Genomic DNA, 25326 nt, shown 5'->3' with positions numbered 1-25326 from the left:
AATAGAGAGCCCAGAAAATATGTATGGATATAAGCCTACATATAAATGGACAAACAATTTACAACAAAGAATTCTAAGAACATATAATGGAGAAAAGACAGTGTCTTCAATAAATGCTTCTGGTAAAACTGGACAGCTACATGCAAAATAATGAAAGTAGACCATTGTCTTACACCATGCACAAAAACTAATACAAAATGGATTAAAGAAGTTAAAAGATCTGAAACCATAAAGTTACTAGAACAAAACATAGGTGATAAACTCTTTGACAGTGATCCTCATGATATTTTTGTGGATCTGACCCAAAGACATGGAAACAAAGTAAAAATAAACTGCATGGGACTGCATCAAACTAAAAATCTTATGCACAGTGAAGGAAACTGTCATCAAAACGAAAAGGTAACGTGCTGAATGGGAGAAGATGTTTGCAAATGATATATCCAATTGGAGATTAATATCCAAAATATATAAAGAATTCATACAATTCAACAGTAAAAAAATAATTTAAAAATATGCAGAGGATCTAAATAGACATATTTCCAAAAAAGACAAACAGCCAAAAGGTACATGAAAACGTGTTCAACATCATTAATTACCAGGGGAATGCAAATCAAAACCACAATGAGATAACATCTTAACACCTGTTAGAATGGTTATTATCAAAAAGACAAGTGACAAATGTTGGAGAGGATGTGGAGAAATGCAAACCCTCATGTACTCTTCTTGTGAATGTAAATTTGTGCAGCTACTCTGGAAACTAGTGTGGAGATTGTTCAGAAAATTAAAAACAGATCGTCCATATGATCCAAGCTATTCCACTTCAGAATTTTTATCCAAAGAATATGGAAACAGTAATCTGAAATTATATGTGCTGTACTATGTTTATTGCAGCATTATTTATAATAACCAAGATACAGAAACAACCTAGAGGTCCATCAATAGGTGAATGGATAAGAGGATGTAAGATACACGCACAGTCACACACACACAATGGAATACAACTCAACCATAAGAATGAAATTTTGTCATTTGTGACAACATAGATGGACCTCAAATTTATAATGCTAAGTGAAGTAAGTCATTCAGAGAAAGGCAAATATCATATGATTTCATGCATATGTGGAATTTAAGAAATAAAACAAATGAGCAATCAAACAAACACCACTAAATACATGTCTCCAGCCAATCCTTGCCACCACACAGTGGCTCTCACAGCTGGTTCCCACAAGCCAATCATGTACATGTCACCAACTCCAGCCAACATTGTTGCCTTGTGGTCCCCAATTACTGGAACTAGAGGTACTGCTGAGACCATCAATAGCCTTTGCTATCAATGGGGACCTTAACAGCTATCACTGAGATCCTGCTTTTGTTAATGCTGTGGACCACTTGGGTTTGAGTCAACAAGTCATTACACACTCACCTCTGGACCCAGAGTTATCACATGCCTCTGCACTTTGTGCTCTATACCACTAAACCAAGTGTCACAGTGTACTCCAGCATGCTTCTCCCCATAGGTGAAAATATTTCTTTACCAAAGTTAGTCCATGAAATTTGAAAGAAGTGATTGCTTCTTCGTATGCAAAGATATCTAGCAAAGTTTGGGGAATCACAAAGAACTGGAAACATGACACCATCAAATGAATGAAATAAACTAGTGACTGACCGCAAAGAAATGGAGATATACAATCTGCGTAACAAATAATTCAAAATAATTGTGCTAATGATGTTCAGAGGACTATAGGAGAACACAGATAAATAACTTAATATCAGAAAAATGATATAAGAACAAAATGAGAAATTCCACAAAGAAATAGAAAACAAAGAACCAAGCAGAAATTTTTAAAATGAAGAATACAGTGACTGAAGAATCCAGTAAAGAGCTTCAACAACAGACTAGATCAAGAAGAAGAAAGAATCAGTGATAAGAAAGAATCAGACTAGACTAGACTAGACTAGACAACAACAGACTAGATCAAGAAGAAGAAAGAATCAGTGATAAGAAAGAATCAGAGATAATTTGAAGTTATATCTGAGGATCAAAAAGACAAAGGAGTGAAAAGTAATGAAGAAAGCCTCTGGGACTTACAGGACACTGATAAGAGAAACAATCTATGCATTATTGGAGAGCCAGAGGAAGAGAGGGAGAAAGCAAAGAGCAGAAACCTTATTTAAAGAAATAATGGCAGAGAACTTAAAAATCTGAGGAGAGTTTTGGATATCCAAGTTCACAAAGCTCATAGGTCCCCAAATAAATTTAAAGAAATCTTCTCTAAAACATAGTAAAACAAAACAGTCAAAAATAAAAGAGAGTATCTTAAATGTAATATTAGAAGTTTAACACTTAGAACTCCCTTCCTAATGCTATAATGGGTTTCTCAGCAGAAAACTTACAGGTAAGGAGTGACTGGAATAATATATTCAAAGTGCTAAAGGGAAATATATGCCAACTAAGAATATCTGGAAAAGCTGTGCTTTAGAAGTGAAGGTGAAATAAAAACTTTCCCAGACAAATAAAAGCTGAAGGAGTTCATCTTATAAGAAATGCTGAAAGGAGGGGTGCCTGGGTGGCTCAGTGAGTTAAAGCCTCTGCCTTCGGCTCAGGTCATGATCTCAGGGTCCTGGAATTGAGCCCCGCATTGGGCTCTCTCTGCTTGTCAGGGAGCCTGCTTCCTCCTCTCTCTCTCTCTCTACCTACTTGTGATCTCTATCTGTCAAATAAATGAATAAAATCTTTTAAAAAAATGCTGAAAGGAATTGTTAAAGCTAAAATGAAATAATAGTAATTAGTAACATGAAAATGAGTATAACTAGAAAACATACTGGTAAAGTATATAGTCAAATTAAAATACTCCAGTGTGATAACAGGGTAGTATATTAATCACTTAACTCTAGCATAAAGATTAAAAGACACGTGTATTAAAAATCTACAATAATTTGTTATCTATAACAATTTGTTAATGAATGTACAATATAAAAATCTAAATTCTGTGACATGAAAACATAAAATGTGGTTGGAGGAATAAAAGAGCAGTTTTTGTACATGATCTAACTTGTTATCAGATTAAAACACATTGGTTTATCTGTAAGACATTTTATGTAAGCCTCCAGGTAACCACAAAGCAAATACCTAAAGAAACGAATCCAAGTATACCACAACAGAAAACCACCGAATCACAAAGACAACAAGAAAAGAAGAACTACAAATCAGCCAGAAAATAATGAAGATAGTATAAGAAATCCTTACATATCAGTATTACTCTAAATGTAAATGGATTGGTATAGAGTGGCTTAATGGGTAAAAACACAAAACCCAACTATATGTTGCCTACTAAGAGAGTCACTTCAGATTTAAGGATAAATACAAGCTCAAAGTGAAAGGATCGATAAACATATTACATAGAAATGGTAACCAAAAGAACAAAGATGCATATACTAAATTAGACAAAATATATCTTAAGTTAAAAATTATTAAATAGACAAAATATAATGGTAAAGTGGTAAATCATCAGATAGAACAATTATAAGTACACATGCATACGATATCAGAGCACTTAAATATATTAAGCAAATGCTAACAAATCTGAAGGGAGAAACAGATAACAATACAATAATAGGGGACTTCAGTATTCTACTTTTAACAATGGATAGATCATACAGACAATTAATAAAGAAATATTGGACTTGAACTATACTGTAGATCAAAGGAACCTAACAGTAATATGTAGGACAATTCTTCCAACAGCAGCAAAATATATATTCCTCTCAAGAACACATGGTACATTCTCCAGAAGAGATCATACATTAGATCACAAAACAAATGATCAGTCTTAGCAAATTTTTAAAGACTGAAATTACGCTAAGTGTCTTTTACAACCAAATGGTAAAAAACTAGAAATCAATGATAGGCAGACAACTGGAAAACTAACAAATATGAGGAAATTAAACAGTGCACCACTGAAAAACCAATAGGTCAAAGAAGAAATAAAAAAGGAAATCCAAAAATATCTTGAAACAAATGAAAATGGAAACACAACAGATCGAAACTTATGGGATGTAGCTAAAGCAGTTCTAAGAGGGAGGGTTATAGTGACAAATGCCTATATGAAGAGAAAAGAAAGATCTCAAATAATCTAACTTTGCACCTTGAAAAAATATAAAAAGAAAAAATAAACTAAGACCAAAGTTAGTCAAAGGAAAATATAACAAAAGATCAGAACAAAAATAACTAAAGAATAGAAAAAATATTTCAAAAGAGCATTGAAATGGAAGCATTTTTTAAAAAAGATAACAAAACTGACAAACTTTTAGCTAGACTCACCATGAAATTGGGAGGACTCAAAAAATTATAAATTCAATAAGAAACTTTACAACTGATAGCACAGGAATACAAGGGATCATACTAGACAGGAAGAATTATATGCCAACATATTTGACAATCTAGAAGAAATAGATAAATTCCTACCATACAACCTACCAAGTCTAAATCATGAAGGAAGAGAAAATCTGAATAGATTAATAAATAGATGAAATCAATAATCAAGAATTTTCCAGCAAGAACAAAAAAAACCCAGGACCAGAAGTCTTCACCAATGCATTCTACCAAACATGTAAATAAGAATTAACACCAATTAAAAAAAAAGAATTAATACCAATTATTCTCAAACTCCTCCAAAAATTGAATAGGGAACACTTTCAAACTCATATTAAGAGGGTTCCCTTACCCTGATGATAAATCCAGATAAGGATATTGTTAATGGAAAACTGCAGACAAAATCCCAGATGAATATAGATGCAAAAGTTCTCAATAAAATATTGCCAAACCAAATTCAACATCATATTAAAGGAAATATATATTATGATCAAGTGGAATTTATTCCAGGAATATTTATTTATTCCTGCAAGGATGGTTAATAAATATGATATACTGCATTAATAGAATGAAATAATCATATCATCTCAATAGATGCAGAAAAGCATTTAACAGAATTAAACATCCTTTCATAATAAAGATTTAACAAATGGATTTAGAAGAAACATACCTCAACATAATAAAGGTCATATACAATAAGCCCATAGCTCGTGAAAAATCGAAAGCTTTTCCTCTAAGATCAGGAACAAGACAAAGGTGCCTACTTTTGTGACTTCTCTTCAACGTGGTACTAGATGTCCTAAGAGAAATTAGGCAAGAAAAAGAAATAAAAGACATCCACTTCATAAAGAAGGAACTAAAGTTGTCTCTGACATAATCTTGCATATAAAAAATTTTAAAGACTACTGAAAAACTGTTAGAACTGATAAATTCAGTAAAGTTTTAGGATACAAAATCAACGTGCAAAATCAGTTGCATTTCTATATATTTATGATAAACTATCTGTAAAAGGTAAATTTAGAAAATAATCCATGTACAGTAGTGTCAAAAGCAATAAAATGCTTAGCAATAAATCAAGGGAAAAGATTTATACACTGGAAACTATGACATGAATGAAAGAAATGGAAAGAGCCACAAATGGAAAGATAGTCTTTGTTTATGCATCAGAAGAACTAACATTGTTAAAATCTCTCAAAGCCATCTATGGATTCAATGCAAAATTCTAATGGCGCTTTTTTACTGAAATAGAAAAAACAACCTTAAAATTCATATGGAAGCACAAAAGACCCTAAATTGCCACAACTGGAGGGAGGGATCACAATTCCTGATTTTAAACTATATTACAAAGTTGTAGAGATCAAAACAGTATTGTGCTGGCATAAAAATAGAGACATATGGGGTGCCTGGGTGGCTCAGTGGGTTAAGCCTCTGCCTTCGGCTCAGGTCATGGTCTCAGGGTCCTGGGATCGAGCCCATCATCAGGCTCTCTGCCCGGTGGGGAGCTTGCTTCCCTCTCCCGCTCTGTCTACCTCTCTGCCTGCTTGTGATTTCTCTCTGTTAAAAAAAAAGGGGGGGTGGGGGCATAGACCAGTGGAATATGGCGGATACCCAGAAATAAATCTGCACATGTATGGTCAACTAGTGTTTGATAAATGATCCAAGAAGACTCAATGAAAAAAAGACAGTCTCTTTAGTGAATGGTCCTAGGAAAACTGGATATTCACATGAAAAGAATGAAACTAGATACCTATCTTACAAAAATTAACTCAGTATGGATTAAAGACTTAAATGTAAGACCTGAAACTATAAAACTCGAAGAAAACATAGGGAAAAATCTTGGTATTGGCCTTGGCAATGATTTTTCAGAAATGATACCTTAAGCACAAAGAACAAAATAAAACAATGACAAGTGGGACTACATTAAATGAAAAAGGTACCATATAGCAAAAGAAATGATCAACAAAACGAAAAGGCAACCTATGGAAGGGGACAAAGTATTTGTAAACCATGTATCTGATAAGGGGGTTAATATCCAAAATATATTGCGGAGTTATACATTTTATTGGCAAAAACAAAAAACAAACCCAAAACAAATAATGAAAATAAAAATGTGCAAAGGATTCGAGTAGGCATTTTTCCTAAGAAGACATACAGATGGCCAACAGGTACATGAAAGGTGCTGAACATCAGTAATTGTCAGGCAAATGAAAATCAAAACCTTAAGCTATCCCTTCATACCTGTTTGAAGGGCTTTTATCAGAAAGGCAAATGGAGAAGTGCCTCAGTGGTTCAGTAGGTTAAGTGTCTTCCTTTGGCTCAGGTCAGGATCGCGGTGTTATGGGATGGAGCTCCAGGCAGGCAGACTACCTGCTCAGTGGGGAACCTTCTTCTTCCTCTCCCTCTGTGCCCCTCCACCCCGTTTATGTTCTCTCTCTCTCTCTTTCTCTTCAAATAAATAAAATCTTAAAAAAAAAAAAAGACAAATGACAAGTGTTCACTAGGATATGAAGAAAATGGAACACTTTTCATACACAATGGAATACTATTCAGCCTTAAGAAAGAAGAAAGTCTTGCCATTTGCAATAAATGAACCTTGAAGGCATTATGCTAAGTGATTGATGTAAGTCAGAAAAGACAAATAATGTATGAGTCTGCTTATATGTGAAATTTTAAAAAGCAAAACTCATGAAACAGAGTAGATTGCTCATTGCCAGGAAACAAGGATTGGGGTAAACAAGGAAAATATTCAGTATTGGATACAAGCTTTTCAGTTATAAGAGGAATAAATTCTGAGGATCTAAAGTAAAACATGGTGATTACAGCTAACAATACTGTATAGTATATTGAAAATTGCTAATTGAATGCATCTTAAATATCCCTATCATCATAACAAAACTGTAAATTTGTGAGGTGTGACAGATGTGTTAATTAATCTTATAATGGCAAATTTCTCAGTATGCATTGTGTACAGTCATCACATTGTATATCTTAAATTTACACAATATTACATGTCAGTATGTCTCAATAAAAGTAAAAAAAAAATGAATATCTAAAATCAGTAATCTAACATTTTACCATAGGAAATTTGAAAAAGAAATCACGCTAAACCCAAAGGAAAGAGAATGAAGTAAATAATAAATATTAGAGGGAATAAATGAGAGAATATTAAACATAGAGAAGAATAGAGAAAATCAACAAAACCAAAAATTTCTTTTTGTTTGATCAAAATTGACAAACTCTTAGCTCCATTGATCAATAATAAAAGAGAGAAGATTTGTTACTAATATCAGTAATGAAAAAGTGGTCATTACCATGAAACTTACAGAAATAACAGTGATAAGGGAATATTATGAACAATTAATTGTATGCCAGCAAATTAGCTAAGAAATGAAGAACTGAAAAAGACACAAAATCCCAAAACAGGCATTGACAGAAATAGATAATCTGAACAGAGGAAAAACAAGTAAAAACATCGAATTATCCATTCATCTGTTGATGTACATCTAGGTTCTTTCCATAGTTTGGCTCTATATATACACAATGGAATACTATGCAGCCATCAAAAGAAATGAAATCTTGCCATTTGCGACGACGTGGTTGGAACTAGAGGGTATCATGCTTAGCGAAATAAGTCAATTGGAGAAAGACAACTATCATGTGATCTCCCTGATATGAGGAAGTGGAGATGCAACATGGGGGGTTAAGGGGGTAGGAGAAGAATAAATGAAACAAGATGGGATTGGGAGGGACACAAACCATAAGTGACTCTTAATCTCACAAAACAAACTGAGGGTTGCTGGAGGGAGGGGGGTTGGGAGAAGGGGGGTGGGGTTATGGACATTGAGAGAGAGAGAACCATGTGCTATGGTGAGTGCTGTGAAGTGTGTAAACCTGGCAATTCACAGACCTGTACCCCTGGGGATAAAAATATATGTTTATTTAAAAAATAAAAATAAATATTAAAAAAAATCGAATTAATAATCAAAATAACTTTCCACAGAGAAAAATTCAGACTTAGGTAGTTTCATTGGTGAACTCTACTAAATGTTTAAAAAATTAATACCAATTCTTCAAACTGTTCTGAAGAATAGAAGGGAATGGGACACTTCCTAACACATTCTATGAGTCTAGTTTTATCCCAATACCAAATCAGACAAAGACAACCTGAGAAAAGAAAATACAGAGCAATATTCCTTAGGAGTAGGATTGCAGTAATCCTCAAAAAATACTAGATAATTGATTACAGAATCTTAGGAAAAGTAGTATACCCCATTACTAAGTAGAATTTATCTCATGAATGCAAGGTTTGTTCAACATATGAAAAATATGCAATGTAATACCAAAGAATAAAGGGAACAAATGCAGAGTCATATCAGCAAATACACAAAAAAGAATCTGACAAAATCTAGCACCTAGTCATAATAAAAAAATACCTAACAAACAAGGAATAGAAAGTATCTGCTCAATTCGATAAAGGGCATACATGAAAAGTCCACAAGTAATGTAAAGTATAGTGGTGACAGAACTAAACTTTCTCTAAGATCAAAAACAAGACAAGATGCCGCAGTATTTCTACTCAACATTCTCCTGCCAGGGTAATTAGCAACAAAATAAAGGCATTCATATTGGAAAGGACGATGTCCAACTATATTCGCAAATGGCATGATATTACATATAGAAAACTCTAAAGGATATATACATATCAAAAACTATTTAGAGCTAATGAATTAATCCAGCAAGGTTGGCTGCAGGGTACAGAAAGGATGAGCAAATACGAGTTGTGTTGCCATATACTAACTGCTATTATTGACCAAATTGTGTCCCATCCCCTCATATTCATATGTTGAAATCCTAATCCTACTATTTCAGAATGTGACAGTGTTTGGAGATCGGTTCTTTAAAAAGGATATTATGTTAAAATGAGGCCTGTAGGGTAGGCCTTTATCCAATTTAAAAAAAAAAAAATTAAGTAATCTCTACACCTAACAGGGCTTGAACTTAACCCTGAGATCAAGAATTGCATGTTCTATCAACTGAGCCAGCCAGGCATCCCTGTCTGCCTAGTGTCCTCAGAAGAAGAGGAAATTTGGACACACAGAGAGACACCAGGGATGTGCTTGAATGGAGCAAAGACCATATGAGGACATAGAGAGAAAGTTACAAGCTGTAAGCCAAGGAGAGAGCCCTGAGAAGAAAACAAACCTGCTGACACCTTGATCTTGTACTTCTTATCTCCAGAACTGTGAGGAAATAAATTTATGTTGTCTGAGCCATCTAGTCTGTGACAATTTGTTTTGGCTGCTTTGGCAAACTAATATACTAGCCATGAACAATCCAGAAATGAAATTAAGAAAACAATGCCACTTATGATAGCATCAAAAATAATAAAACACTTAGGAATAAATATAGCAAATAAGTGCAAATCTAGTACACTGAAACTGGAGAACAATTTTGAAAGAAAGTAAAGAAGACTGAGAACTAAGGGGGAAAGCATCCCATGTAGATGGGTTGCAAGATTTGATATTGTCAGGATGGCAGTAGTCTCCATATAAATTTACAGATTAAACACAATCCCTACACAAATTCCAATTACCATTTTTGCACAGTAACCAAAATAGATAGGTACTGCACTAGGCTAGACATACAGATTGACAGGATAGAATTGAGAGGATACAAACTCCCATGTATTTATGGCCAATTGATTTTCAATAATGATGCCAAGTTCATTCAATGAGAAAACAATAATCTTGTCAACAAATGGCTGAGACAATTTTTTATCCATATTCAAAAGAATAATTTTAGTCCCTTTCCTTACACTGTATACAAATATTTAAACAAAATGGATGAAAGATGTAAGAACTGGAACAAGAGAACTCTTAGAAGAAAACAGAAGTGTAAATCTTTGTGACCCTGGATTAGGCGTCATACATGACATTAGGTGTCATACATGGCACCAAAAACAAAAATAACTAATGGAAATATATAATTAAGACTTTGTAAAAAATGTTCATCAAAGGATATTATCAAGAAAGTGAAACAGCAATTCACAGAATGGGGGATAATGTTTGCAATTCAGGCATCTGATAAGAGCCTAGTATCTAGAATGTATAAAGAACTTTCACAACAATGAAAACACAACCCATTTAAAAGGGGGGGGGCAAGGATTTGGATAGATAGCTCTCCAAAGAGGAAATACAAATGCCCAATAAGTGCATGAAAAGAGGCTTGATATTAATAGTCACTAGGGAAATGTAAATCGAAATGACAGTGAGATACCACTTCATGCCAACTGGGATGGCCATATATATATATACACACACACATACATATATGTCTATATATATTTTTTTTTTAAACAGAAAATAACAAGTGTCTGTGAGAACAAGGAGAAATCAGGGCCCTCATACATTGCTGTGAATGTAAAAAGGTGCAGCCACTGTGGAAATCAGTTTGTTAGCATTACACAGGGTCATCATTATACCATATGTCCTTACAAATTGTAATAATAGTACGTGGATGTTGATAGCATCATAATTCATAGTAGCCCAAAAGTGGGAACTACTCAAATGTTCATCAACTGTTGGATATAAAAAAGATCCCTTCAATGGACTATATACAACATGAATGAACCTTGAAAATATGCTAAGTGAAAGAAGTGAGACACCAGAGACCACATATTATAGATTCCATTTATGTGAAATATCCAGAATAGGAAAATCCATAGAGACAGAGAGAATAGATAAGAGGTTGCCAGGGATTAGGGGGAGGGGAACTAAGGAGTGACTGCTAATAGGTACGGGGCTTTGGGTGATGAAAATGTTCTGGAATTAGATGATTGCTTTGATTTCGCCATGTTATAAATATACTAAAAACCCATGTATTAGATACTTTAAAAGGGTTAATCTTAAATTATGTGAATTTGACATCAATGAAATTCATATAATATAGATGAAAATTAAGAGTATGATTAATAGGACAAGAAGACAAGATGAATGCAAGGTGTGTAAAGGAAATGCAGAACAAAGCATCAGGACTGAAGATCAGTAGTGGTGGTAATGTGTGGTGCAGAGCACCTGTGATCTGTGCCAGGCGCACTGGCCTCCACCAAGCGCTCTGCAGAAGCATGCCTGCTGCTGGGGTTGACATTTGGGATACATATTTCCTGTACTTCAGACAGTTTTATCAGTTCAGAAGACTCTGGATAGTATATAAGGTTAGCAACAATATCTAAAACAATCAACATTTTCAGAGCCTTTCCATGTGCTCCATTATTAGACATTGTGCAGAATATTCTTTAACATGCTTATTTCATTTATTAATTTACTAAGTGCTTGCTGAGCACTTGTCCATTTTCCTTTTTTTGAAAAATGTAGGATTTATCTTATCTGTGAGTACAATTGAGGAATAAATAAGGTCTATGTTTCTAGTACACATTATTGCTACTTAAAAAGAATTAAGATAATGCTCCTCATTTTCATAATTATTTTCAGTAATCCGTTTTAATAGTTTCTTTACTACTACAAGTTGCACATTTCTGTACTTTGCTATTTACTAATTTAGAAAACTTTAGCTTATTAAGATGGAAGACAGAATAAACATGAATGAAATGTTAATACAATGTATTATTTCATTATGAATGAGCAAAATATAGTTAAAATATTATGTTGTTAATTTCATTTAAATAGTAAATGTACTATTGATATGAGGAGAGAAAGGGTACTAAGTATTCTTCGTGTTAACTGTTCCTGTAAAAAAAAAGGTGTTGTTAGCTGTTAGGTGATTTTTTTTTTAATGCTTATTTCATTTAAAAACACTATTCATAAAATTTTTACATAAAACTATAAAAGAGAAAAAAGGTGAAATGTCCATCAACAATATAATGAAATCCTGGTTGATTCTGAGAGCAGAAGTCAGCCAAGATGAAGAAATGAGTCTTGTAATTTTGTATCAGAGATCAAAAAATTAGCCCTATCAAATGAGGAGAGACAGGAAATGCCAGAAACCTAGAGGAAAAGGTCATAATATTAGCTGAGGACCAAGTAAAGTCAATCCAGTAATAGCAATTTCCCTTTATTTGAACAGATTGTAGAAATTTTTTAACAAATCTTATTAAAATGGACAAGAACAATTTCCTGAAATAATAATAAAAATTAGAGCATGATAAATGCTAAGTACTCCACAGCCTGTATTACATCTTGTTTTTTTTTTTTTTCCAAGTAAGCATGATGTTTTCTTGAGTATCCTGTTAGCCAAGTTTGAATTTAGGATTGGTCCTTGGAACCACAGCAACATTAGGGTTGGAGGTAGGATGAGATAGGTGATTGTAATTGCCTTTATATGGATGGTATTGCACTTGGAACATGTAGAAATATTCCTGAGGGTTGGTATAAATAAAGGCTTGCAAACAGATTGAAAATCTATAGAAGTTAGCTTGGGTCTGCATAAAGCTCTGTGTTGTTGATAATGATTCTGATATATGATCTTAAGATCCTAGAGGAGAGTGTTCTGCAAATTCCAGATCTTTGTCATGGACAAAGAACTCAAGTATCACTCCTTCGAGATTCCTGATTGATTTATTCCTTGAGAGGTTAGATAAAACTAAGCTAGTGGGTAAAAACCCAGCAATTCAATTCTTCTATGTAGAGTAAATAGAAATGAGCCTCATTCATTATAACTCTTCTTTTAAGTCAGATGGAAGATGCAGCTTTTTTCACAGAGATGCCTTAATTTGTCTCCATGAAGTTGGAATAGATAGTAATACTGTGGTGCAAGATATACCACAAACTGAAATCATTTAGACCACAAAATATAACTGCTTTTAATTAGCCAGGATTATATGAGTAATGAGCGCCTTCCGTTTCATTCTGAACTACTGTCCTATGTATGCTTTATTTATCTGTTGCTTGTTATAAAGATAATACATATATATTAAAGGTAATATATATATGTGTATACATATACACATATTTATTTATATATAAGTGATTATCAATTGATATCTAAGGCAAAACATTAATGTAGACAAAAAACTCAATATACATTAAACAACAACCAAATTTTGACTAGAAAATTTTCCAACTTAATATTAAGTTTTCCAACTTAATATTAAACAGATAAGTATCGCAGAGACTCAGACTTGGTTGTAATGTTACACAGAATTTAAAAGCTCTCATTTGAGCAGAAATAAAAGAACCAGATTTTGTAATTAAGGTGAGGAGGAAATCAACCAGTTGCGAGAAACCTCAGGAGAGAGCAAAGGCCTTAGAATAATAAAGTTCATATAGGTAACATGTTTATATACGTATGTGTGTATACATATATATTTCTGATATAAATAGCAAATTGACTATGAGATTATGGAAAACATATTGCATTTCCTGCTTCCCTTCTCCTCACCAGCTAAGTAACCATGAGAGAGAGCCATTCTTTTTCCCCCAAATTAGCAGAGTAGTTTATCTGGATCCACTTTCATTGGGTTTTGTGACAAAATTAAGGTCTGCCAGCCTTGAAAAATAAAATTGCCAGTTGCTTAACCAGCAAAGAAAAGTTTATTTGGGAATAGGAGGGGAATTGCAATTTGGGACCTGCAAGCTATGATAAATCAAAGGCAAGTCTGAAGAACAAAGGACAGGGGCTTGCTTTTATAGAGGGCAGGAGGGATTTGGTTGTTTTGAGAGGTTTATTGGAGAAGAGCAAGAGTTCAGGGTTGCAGCTTCTCATTGGCTGAGTTGTGGCAGTTTCTCTTCTAGGTTATTGCTGAGCAAGGAGAAAATCCTTCTTCCCCCTCGGGTAGGTAAAGTAGGTTTCTTTGGCTCGGGGTACAGAAAGAAGGCTGCAAAGAGTGGTATGTACTGGGTGAGAACCCTCCCTTCATTGCTGCTGACTCCATTTTGAATTAGGTTGTTTTTGTTCACAGGTGCTCATTAGTAGCGTCTATAAACTATTCAGAGCATGGAATAGAGTAGGCAAGAATAGACTAATATGACCCCTTGAATTTAAGAACAGTGAAGCAAACTCTTCATAGATTGAGGACCCTCCTCTCCCTCTCCTGTCTCTTTTAAGAAACAAACTCTTATGCTTTGCACAGGCACGGTTTTCAGTTAAGTATCGAGTAATAACTCTGATTAAATACAACCTTATAAGAGCATTACTACAGTTGTCCCCATTGGATGGATGAGGAACTGAGGCACTATGAGATTAAGTGCTTGGAGTCCTATAGCTATTTAGTGGAAGGAGGCGGAATTCCAATCCACATACTCTGATTCTAGAATCTATATTTTTAACCAATATTCTTTGCCATCTTTCTTTGTTTTTGTCCCTTCTAACAGAGGTTAACTAAGCAAAATAAGATGTAAACTAGTGCGAGGGCTGGGAAGGGTTAACTCAGAAACATATCCTGGAGCTGAAGAAGAAGAAAAAAACAAAACAAAACAAAACAAAACAAAACAAAACAAAACCCAACAACAAAACCAAACCAGCCAGCGAAAGCCTGTTAAAGCCCGGGTAGATAATTCAATGGGCCTCCTGTTTCTTTAAACTCTCGCTTTCCCTCCGGCGGACACTTTACAAAGCAGCGGCGGCGGCAGGGGGGACCACGCTCCCGCGTGCTACCTTCCTCCTCCCGTGTGGAAGGTCTGGGGTCCGAAAGGGTTTCTCGGGGTCAGTAGCTGAACTCTTTCGGGTTTGCTTTCTTCACACTCCAGCCACTGCTACACGAGCCCTCCCGGGAATGGCGAACTGTAATTAACCCTTTAGAGCCCAGGAAGACCCCGCCAGCCGCTGGCATCTTTTGAGTATGGTGCCGGGCCACGATTCTCCCGCAGCCGTGCGCGAAGGCGGCCTGGGGGCCAGGTGGGCGAAGGCACCGCGGGCGGGGCTGCAAAGGCCAAGAGCTGGGTGCAGGATGGCGCCCCGGCGGCGCGGAGGTGCAGCCCGGCGCTCCCCTCCTAGCTCGCCTTCCTCGCCTCCTCTCCCGACTCTCTGGCCAGCCGGCTGCTGGGGGCGCGCGGGGCTGGAGTTGCCCTCTCACTCCCCCTTGCTTTGCTCCTCCGGCTTAATCTCTCAGCGATTCCTCTGCCAGCTCCGAGGAAAGTGCAGCCATTGGACAGGTCGGTGCTAGCTGCCGGTTTCGGGGAGGAAGGTGGGAGAAGCCTGAAGGAGCGAGGGGGAGGGAGGAGGGAGGAGAGAGGAGGGTGCAGCGGCAGATCTGGCAAATTGCGAGCTGCCTTCCCTCCCCAAAGTGTGGAGCAGAAGCGCGGGGGAGCTCCGCGGCGGTGGCGCCTCCTCCGCCACTAAACTCCCCGGGCTCGGCGAGGCTTGTGGCCACCTCCTCCTAAGCCAGGAGGAACCCTTTCCCGATAGGTTTTGGCCTGACTCCCCCCGCCCCCCCCCCATTTCTTTCTTCTTCCTCCCCCCCCATTCCTTTTCTTTTTTTTAAACACAAATTTTTTTACCCCCCTGGCTCCGGACCTCAGATTGCTGCAGCCCTAGTCTTCCCTGGGCTCAGCTCTTTAGGGCTGCCCATCCCTCCGGCTGCGAGAAAGGACGCGCGCCCTGCGTCGGGCGAAGAAAAGAAGAAAAACTTGTCGGAGGGGTTTCGCCAGCCCACATTAACCCCCTTCCCGCAAACCCAAACCTCCCGCGGGGGCCGTCCCAACATTGGGGAAAGTTCCTTCTGTGCCGACAGCCCTCTTGGATTTGGAGAAGGCAGCCGCGCTGGCTGTGGAAATAGATCTGTTTTGAACCCAGTGGAGCGTATCGCGGGGGCTCGAAAGTCACTGTCTCCAGGGACCCGGGTGGCGCTGCCTGTGCGGAACCAAGAGTTTGCGAGACCCGGCTGCAAGTGGCCTTTCCTCCCCGCTGTCCTGTGTCTGGGGTGAGGGCAGCGAGTGTTGTGGCAAGTTGCGAAGAGAGACCCGGAGGTCCAGAGAGAACTGCACCCCCCCTCGCTCTCCCTTCTTCCTCCTCCCAGCTCCTGAGTGTGAAATCCCATCGAAATTTACAAAGGCTCCAGGTTCAGCCAGGACCGGTCCGCAGAGCTTTGCCCGTCGTCCCCACCGTCCCCATTCCCACCCGGAGCCCCCGAGCACACGGCGCCGAGGAAGGACTGGCGGGAGGGGGAGGGAGGTCGCGGAGGCGGCATGGCGAGGTTCCCGAGGGCCGACCTGGCCGCTGCAGGAGTTGTGTTACTTTGCCACTTTTTAATGGACCGGTTTCAGTTCACTGAAGGGGAGCCTGGAAACCAAATCAATGGTAAGATGCACTTTTGCTTGTTGATTTTGTGAGCCACTGAAGACCTTGCTAACGCCTCCCCACCCCCCATTCTCAACCCACCCCCCACTTTATGTGTCTGCCCTTGGGAAAGTTATTGCAATTGCTTTTCGGGTAAACTTGGACTTTCTGAATGGGGAAAAGAATGGTTAGAGAAGGGGACTGGGGATCTTCTTGAGCATTTCAGGTTTCCTTCACCTGAGCGACAGGGGGTGGTACCGTCTCGCCAAGTCGCACAGAGAGGGCTCTGGTGTGTAAGAGCAAACCTCCTTCTGTAGATCTCTCTCTCGGGAACTGGCATCCCTGGGCAGTCTCCCCTCCGGCTCCTCCTGCTTCCCTGCTGCCGCGACAAACTAAGCCAGTGCGTGATGGGGGCTGTGGGTGGGGGACGTCGTGGCAGCCTGGTATTGCAGGGTCCCCCCACCAGCTGGAGAAAAATTCACTGTAGCGAGTCCTTCCTTCCCTGGGCTATCCCCGCTTTAGCTCCCTTTCGCTGTCTGGGCTAAACGGGCTCTGCAAGTGGGGCGGGGTAGGTGTGGTGGGGCGCAGAGGATGGGTGGAGGGGGCAGAAGAGGGACGGGCGCGCCTCTGGAGACCAATCCCTATCGCCCATTGTCCTCCGCGGTCCGGCTTCTCAGACAGGCCTGAACGTGCCGGGGGTTCGTCCAAGTGCCCTGGCGTTGCCCCCACGAGGAGACCTGGTCTTTGCATCTTCCCAGTGGCAGTGTCTCCTGCTCAGGCGGAGGCCAGCCAGGTGCGCGTCCAACCGGGAGCCGCGCCCCGCGCCCCCGGGGCCAGCGCGGAGCCCGCGGAGCAGCCCTTCACCCACGGCCCGCTCGCTCTTAGGCTAGGTGCTGCTGAGCCGAGGTCCTGGTGCTTCCCGCGACACTGGCCACTGAGAATTGGGTGCCTCCTCACCGTTTCTGCCCCTCAGAAAGAAAGGAAGAAACAGGCAGAGAGAGACCTTGACGGAAATTTGTGAACTCAGGTTAGACTTCCAGAGGAGGTGAAATGAACGAAAACACTGGGAGGGAAAAAAAAAAAAAAAAAAAAAAGAAACAAAAACTTTCAGATTAGAATAATCAAGGTTTTGTTTTAATTCTGAAGGAAAATAAAAGAAACAAAAACTTTCAGATTAGAATAATCAAGGTTTTGTTTTAATTCTGAAGGTGGGGGTTGCGGTGGTGGTTAAGTGCTTCCTCAGAAAGTATACAGGTGTCCACAAATGTCAAACATGAAAGTCGCAGATGGAAGCCTACTGAGGTTGCCTGGGGATTCCAGGTGAGGTGAATCTTGGAGAAAGTTCTTGAATGAAGTTTACCAATCCAAGACGTAGAAATCTACTAAAACACTGTCTCTGCCCCTGGTGTAAATTCTTATAGAGAAGGCACAGATTCTGACTCTGTGGTCCAATTCATGATTGGAGGGGTGTGTGGGTTGGTAGGAGGGGGCAACATGATGACGACACTTTTAAAACTGTGAAACACCTTAGAACTCCACTATTTTTGATATTGATTTGTCTTTGTTACATGCAATTTTGTTCTGCATAAATGGACATAGGTTGTTGCTTACTAGGTATCATATCAGTAGATTATTCTTTCTTGTTTATTTCTCTGATACATTTCATTGGCTTAAAAAATAAGACTTTCACCTTATGATATTGATATGGCATAGCCACATTCATGGAATAAGTAGATGCTTAAAGAAAACAATTTACTTCATCCCAAAGGACATTAGAGAGATGTGTGTGCCCAAATGCATCCCAAGTTGTTTATTTGAAAACTTCTTTGGCACTGGAAGTAAATAATGCATTTACAGTAAAAAATAAAATAAAGGTCAGCAAATTTTTTTTTTCTGAGCTTCTTTCATTAACAATGTGTTACTGAGAAAAGAACATGTTTACAATACATTTTGTATTCTAATTTCTCAATTTGAGGATGAAGTAAAGATTCCATTCTAAAATCGACCAGATAATTAAAAGCTTTGTGGATTAGAAAATGCCTAAATTGCTCAACATAAATGTACAGGTGTTACAGACTAATTATAAACTAGTATCTGTGGTGGAAAATTACTCTAGAAACCCATATATTTATAGGATTGAGGAAAAAAATGAATTGTTTTAAATTTCTCGGTAAATGTTTTAGAGATTTATTGCAAACTGAAGTAGCTTCTTTACTGGATGTCAGTCTACATGTAGTTCAATAATCTTGGAGTTAAATGGTTAGCCTATTGAATATATAAAATATAGCAAACAAATAGAAGAAAAAAAAACAGCTTCCTTTGTAAATAGTCTAGGTAAAAGTTCAAAATGAGGAAATTTTAAAAAGTCCAGCTGCCTTGAAGTTTGTCATGTAGCAACCAGGATTTTTATCACAGACATTTTGGCACAGGGAGAAAAAACCTGATTTCATAACAGGGCATTTAATTATGCATTACTTTAGAAATGCTGCAGTTGATTTTATTGCCACCAGAGGGCAGAGAAACTGCTATTTTCTCCTGTTCTTCCCATTCTTTCCCAAATGTCTCAGATTAATGATCTTGAATACTTTGTTTTTCTTATGGGCAATATTTTTTGATATTTCAAGTTAATGAGTGGCAGTTTGTAATAATGAGTATTTATTTCCCATGTTAATTGAAAATAACCATTCATTCAGTATTTTATATAGCACCTCCTGTTATGTAAAGGTCTATACTTCAAATACATTCTTGTGGTGTACTTGTATAGTGGAAAAAACCAAATAACCTTTTTTGCATCACTGTTGGAAATTTTTAACAAATTATTGTGGAATTCTCAAGAATGTAGCTTTAAAATATTTCCTTTATGATTAAAATTTCATTATCATGTAATGAATTTATTTTTGAGATTGAATGTAATCTATATATACCTTAGAAGTATTTGCCATACTAGTTTTTCTCAACACCCAATGTTTAGAGAAAAATAAACTTAGAATAATCCTAAATTCTATAAATCTGATTTCATCTCTGTGTTGTTAGACATTCATTTTATATCCTAAATTGATTGAAAGATTGACTGTTACTAGACTTAATAACAGTGTCAAAGAAGAAGGATGTATTAGCGTCTCAAAGAATTCTAAAATTTAAATGAGGACAAAAAGCCTAAAATTACGGAGTTGTTTTGGCCTGGTTATTACTCTTAAATGTATCTTAATGCAACAAAGAAGTTCAGGACTGGTATAGAGAGAGCAAAGATCATTTAGGACTTCATGGAATTCCCACTATTTAAACTTTCTAATATTACTATGTACTAGAGAGAAATACTTTATCAGGTCATTCATATTTATCTTAGTTGTTTATCTGTTGGGACATTTTTCCATTATTTTCAGCTTTCATTGAAGTTAAAAGACTTAGTTTGAAATATTACTAACTTTTCGAGTTATGAGAGTATCTCTGTTGAGACATACTGTCATTAGTATAAATTTTCTGTTTGCATATATACCTAGAACAGAAAATTATAGCAGAACTGAATATTCTGTATAAAGTATTATGTGGGTCAGATTAATGGACTAAAAGCAGGTCGATTTTTAATCAATCAATGACTCATGATTGCATGCAAAAATTTTTAAAACACAAAATGTGAGAGTCTTTTTCCTCTAGAGAATCGATCCAAGTTGAAGCCCAAGGTTGGGTAAGATCTTTAGTTCTTGGCTGCATTGGGACTTAAAATTATTTTAAGTAGGACAGTGTATGCATTTGTTAAGTCTGATCTTCAGAAACAGGTTTTTATCAAGTAGAATGTACTTGAGTAAAACTTAGTAATAGAAGATACTAATTTGCTCCAAACATGTTTCTTCTCTACAAGATAGTTTCCTGCAAAGATGTAGACAACATGGATTCATTAGTTTGGTCTGGTTTTTGCTTCCTAAAAGATATTTCCTATTGTAGAAGCCGTATGTTTATCAAGATTAATGAATTGATCCACAGCTGTGATCATGAGTGTGCAGTCTCGAGATGTTTCCTACCACATTAAATACGGTTTCATCACCATGATCTTCGAGATCGTGTGGCCTAGACCTACTGTTTCACTTCTCTCTCTCCCTGTTTTTGAACCCTCTAATTGAAGTCCCTTGATGTTCCCTGAGCGTTTATGATGTGTACTAGTCCTTCCCTAGTCCATCTCCTTCTGTCCATCTTACTTTTCCTTACAGGCTTATCTCACCTAACAGCTAGAACCCTCCAGAGAAAACTCTGCCTTTTTAAGGGCATTTGTTTGACTCTGCCTCCTAGAGTAAGAGTTGTTGTTATTGTTGTTTTTCTTCCCCCTTCCCATTTCTGCATCTCTTTCATATACTTCTTTGGACTATATATCATGTTCTTGAGGTCAGGGTCCATTGTCATTCATTTCTGAATTGGCCTGTGGCATCTACCACAGAGGCATGCATGCAATGCTCAGTCAGCTGTTGGACTGACTGAACCTAATGGAATTATAGTTCAAGCTGGACTGTTGCCTTGAATGTCACCTTGGGAGACTTTTAAAAATATTCTTTTTACGCTATTTATGACTTTTTCCATTAGTCAGTTGGAAATGAATATATAGACAGGTTTCACAGAATTAATAGCTTAAAACAAGAGAGTAGAATCCAGAGATCTGCTGAACTGTCATAATGCTTCTGGTAGGTAGTACTTACCTTAAAGCTTCTATTAATAGATAGAACTTTTAACAAGTTCATTCTGTCCCCCAACTATATTTCTGGTTTCTGAATGAATTTTTACTCATGTTCTTAATCTAACACCTTAAAGTACAGTGTGTGTGTGTGTGTGTGTGTATGTATGTGCGTATGGGATGGAATGTGGGTGGAAATTATTTTCAAAGTATTGAAATTGTTATTCACTTGTGAGATAATGAGTACAGCTTTAGTGTTTATATATATGTGTGTATAGATGTGTGTGTGTATATATGAAAATGCATATACATATATTTACATACGTAAATATAAAAATGCATATGCATATATTCATACATGTGTATGTCTATATATATATCAACATAGGTGATTGTTTTCAGTGGAGATTAACACTATTAAATAGTTCAAACCGTTTTAGTTCTTTGTGAAATTACTTTTGAATTGATTTGTGCTCAGGCCTCATACCATCAACCTGCACTGAAATTCCTAAAAGGCTTTAAAAAAAAAGTTTAAAAAAGCTGAAAGCGGTCTCATAAAATTTGTTATGGTGGCTGTTTGCGGGGTGGAATTGGTGGTACTATGCAATGTATTTCACAGCGTCTGCTCCCTGAGTAGTGAGGGCAGAAGTAGAGAGAAAGAGAGAAATCTTCTATATTAATAGAGTTGTTATTCTCAATGAATTTGTTTCCTTCTGGATATTGTGAGTGGTGATCATATGCATTACCTCTTAAATTTGGTTTCTTGAAAGCTCAGAGCACAATTTGTAGCCCACATCCAACAAGTGTATAAACCTTCTGGTCATCCCCCCCCCCCCCTTTTTTTTTTTTTTTTTTTTTTGTGGACTAGTTTACCTGGGGCTTCATCTTCTCTTTCCTGCTCATTTATTTTTGCCTACCTTCCCTCACTTAAAATCTTGTCTTGTATTTGTTTTAGAGATGGGAAGTAAATAAACAAAGAGTGATCAGTGTAATACATAAGGTTATATATTATTGTTGCTTCTCAGCTTTCTTTTAATCTAATTCCAGTCCTTTGCCTTTACTCTAAGCACATTTTCTCAAAGCTTTAATTTGTCTTCATAGTATTGTGCTCTGAGAAGTCTTTTTTCTTCACTAAGGTTCACACAGAATGTCTCCCCTCACTATCCTCCAAACAATGGTTCTGTTCAACTGAGGAAGTTACTGAAGAATGACAGACTAAGTAGGGATGCTTTTATCAAGACAGTTTCTGCCAGTATTTATTATGACACATATTACTTGGTCAGATGAACACAATAATATCTGAGGGAAGAACCCAGTATATTAGATATTCTATAGTAAACATATAGTATTATATATAGTAATTTATAAATTATATAGTAAGTTATGTAGTAAATATTCCACGTAGTGTTACAACTGGACTTTGAGCTCATTTTGTATTTGTTCTCTGGATCTTTTTCATTTTGCCCTCTTTAATGAAGAAGGTAGTGAGATGTGGAATAGTGGTACCGATTTGGGTATTTATACAGAATTTGAGGTCTTGTCCGGGACTTGTCTGGAATTTGGGTAGCCTGTTAAAGATTGCAGATACGAATATGAAATTGGAAATTCCGTGGCCTTCCTTGAAATCCAGAGTTTTAATCCCTTCCTCCAGAGGTCATCCAAACAGATGTAAGCACTAGCAGCTCTCTTCCTTTTCCGTGCTGGTCACTGTTACTGCTTCAGATGTCTGGAAGGGAGCGGCCTGCGGTTTTGTTGAGAGGGTCATAAAGGCAAGGGTCGCAGACTTTCCTTCTCCTTTTCTGGAGTCTTTTTGCTTGGTTTCTCCCTTTCCTCATCTGCTGGTTTTCACTAACTAACTGGAAAAGTTTTGTAGAATCATATTGCTCAAAGGCTCATCCTGTAGGTAAGGTGCTTGTTAGCTCACTGAGGCTTCGAGAATATAATGAATGTAAAGAGTTTGCCCTGTGGATAAACTGCATAAAAATCAGGATTTTTAAAAGCCGCTTTTCTACAGACTCCTGAAGTGTTCACTGATGGCCGAAGCGTAAATAAAGCCAACGCATTTTCTTTAAGCACAAGGCTTGGTAAGTACACCCTGGTTTATTTCGATCAGGATCATATTTTCTTTGGTCCAGTTGGAATATGGTACATTCAGCTTGCAATGACATTTTTTAAGGTAGTGGTTTTGGGTAACACACTTGCTGATTGTGTCTGCGTTCTCCGTACACAGCTGCCAGCTTTTTGTCTCTGAAACCATGATCTCAACATCCAACAAAATACTTATTTCTCTAAACCCTAAAAGAGAAGCAAGACAAGCAGAGTTTATCACTTGAGAATATGAAATTCACAAATAATAATGACTTTCAGGATGTGAAACAGTCTACGACGTTGTATTTCGATTATGCCTATTTGCTTAACTCTCTCCAGAAACAAATATAGACAGTAGCTATCACTGACACAACAGATCTGATTGCTTAACTGGTGTATTTTTATTCATTTGTTCGGTCAAAACAGCCCACTGAAATTACTGCAGGCATAACAGGGAGCAAGTCTGGTATTATACCTGATTATTTTGACTGTACCTTCCCCTTCTTCTGCTCTCCGTTTCCTTCAACATATCACTGTAGTCTGCACTACAAGATATTCCTGAAAAAACATATGTGGAATGATTTTTGATATCCTGAAATCATATTCTTGGTGCAAATGGATTCCTATTTGAAGGAATCCTGTCCTGAACATTTGATTAAAAAAAAAAAAACAAAAAACCACCTCAATTATTTTGCCAGTCCATAGTTTCACATTGAAAATTAGATAAACTGTACTATATGTTCACAATTGAACTATGAAAAACTAAGAAACAAAAGTTGAACGAAGAGACATATCACTATGTATTTGCATTTTTGTTCTTTGACACTTGTTTGTTTGGAGTGGGACTAAAGAGGATCATTTGAAGTTTTTATGTTTACATGACACAATTTCAAGAGTATACCTATTTGACAATTCTGGATGCTCTATAAAAATAAAGTTGACTTCTAGTTTTAAAAAAATGGCATTTCACATTAGCTTGAAGGCATTCTTGCTATATTTAAAAAGGTACTGCTTAGTGTTTTATTTTCATAGCTTAATTAACATCTTAGAATACCCTATATCTTGGGTGACGTATATTTGCATCTGTTTTGATTTGTAAATTGGAGTTTAAAATTTTGCATAGTTTTAAAAATGTCTTTTATTCAAATTAAATTTCTCCCATTCAAATTAATGAATTTTATGAAAGCATTTCATTTGGCCTAAAGTACATGTAAAACTATTTCCCATATTAGAGTATTGCGGTAATGTTTCTTAATATGGCAAGTCTTGCATAATACTGATGAATGTGTCACAAAACACTTTTGGTTGGGACTGAATTGTGTAATAATTCACCACTTTAATATAATAATAATAACATCACTTGCTGTTTTGTACACAGGTATTACGTGTACTTGTGTTGGTCCTAATTTTTCCACAGTTGCCTCATCGCCTTCCAGTTATTTTCCCCACAAATGATTTATCCATCTTCCATCAATCAGTGTAGTTATTCAATCAGTGCAGCTTTGAATACTCATGCTGTCCATTTCATGAAGACACATGTTCCTATGCAGGGGCTACTCCACTTATATTTAAAGACAGGATTCATGGGTTATCGGGCTTATGGATGTTTTACTATGAAAGATAATGCCTAGGACAAGCCCTGATAGTTCTTCCAAGATTAAGGACTTCAAAGATAAAGGCTGGGGGTGGGAGGTGGGGGGGTGGCGGGGTGGGGGTGGAGCGGAGGAGGAGAGGAGTGGTGTGGGGAGGAAACCCTGATAAATATCACTGTTTGGCTATCACACAATCTTAATTACTTTTGCTTTATAATAAGTATATCTGGTCGGGCAAACCTGTCCTCCTTGTTTTTGATCTTCAGAAGTGTCCTGGCTATTCTAGAAGACTCTTTGCTTTTCCATTATCTGTTTAAACTTTCTAGGTTTCACTAAAAACTCTGTTGGACATTGAAGTCACATTAAATCTCAGGGTCATTTAG

General features: G+C 37.3%; 1 protein-coding gene across 2 annotated transcripts in view; it reads left to right on the top strand.

Annotated features, from left to right (window-relative positions):
* The first annotated feature begins 15260 nt into the window (after positions 1–15260).
* PLXDC2 (plexin domain containing 2) overlaps positions 15261–25326 on the top strand; it is a 467666-nt gene continuing 457600 nt past the window's right edge. Inside the window, exon 1 of one of the 2 annotated variants that reach the window (XM_032880865.1) lies at positions 15261–15480. In XM_032880865.1, the coding sequence (XP_032736756.1) occupies positions 15276–15480 (205 nt within the window). In that variant the 5' untranslated portion in view covers positions 15261–15275. Of the gene's footprint in view, positions 15481–16236; positions 16625–25326 lie in introns of those variants that run through there. The other variant, XM_032880866.1, reaches the window with a different exon arrangement.

This window comes from Lontra canadensis, unplaced genomic scaffold, assembly GCF_010015895.1.
Source record: "Lontra canadensis isolate GAN:19392208 unplaced genomic scaffold, GSC_riverotter_1.0 scaffold72, whole genome shotgun sequence".
NCBI classification, from domain to species: Eukaryota; Metazoa; Chordata; class Mammalia; order Carnivora; family Mustelidae; genus Lontra; species Lontra canadensis.
The sequence above is the reverse complement of the archived record's forward strand: the minus strand, read 5'-3'. Positions and strand labels throughout refer to the sequence as shown.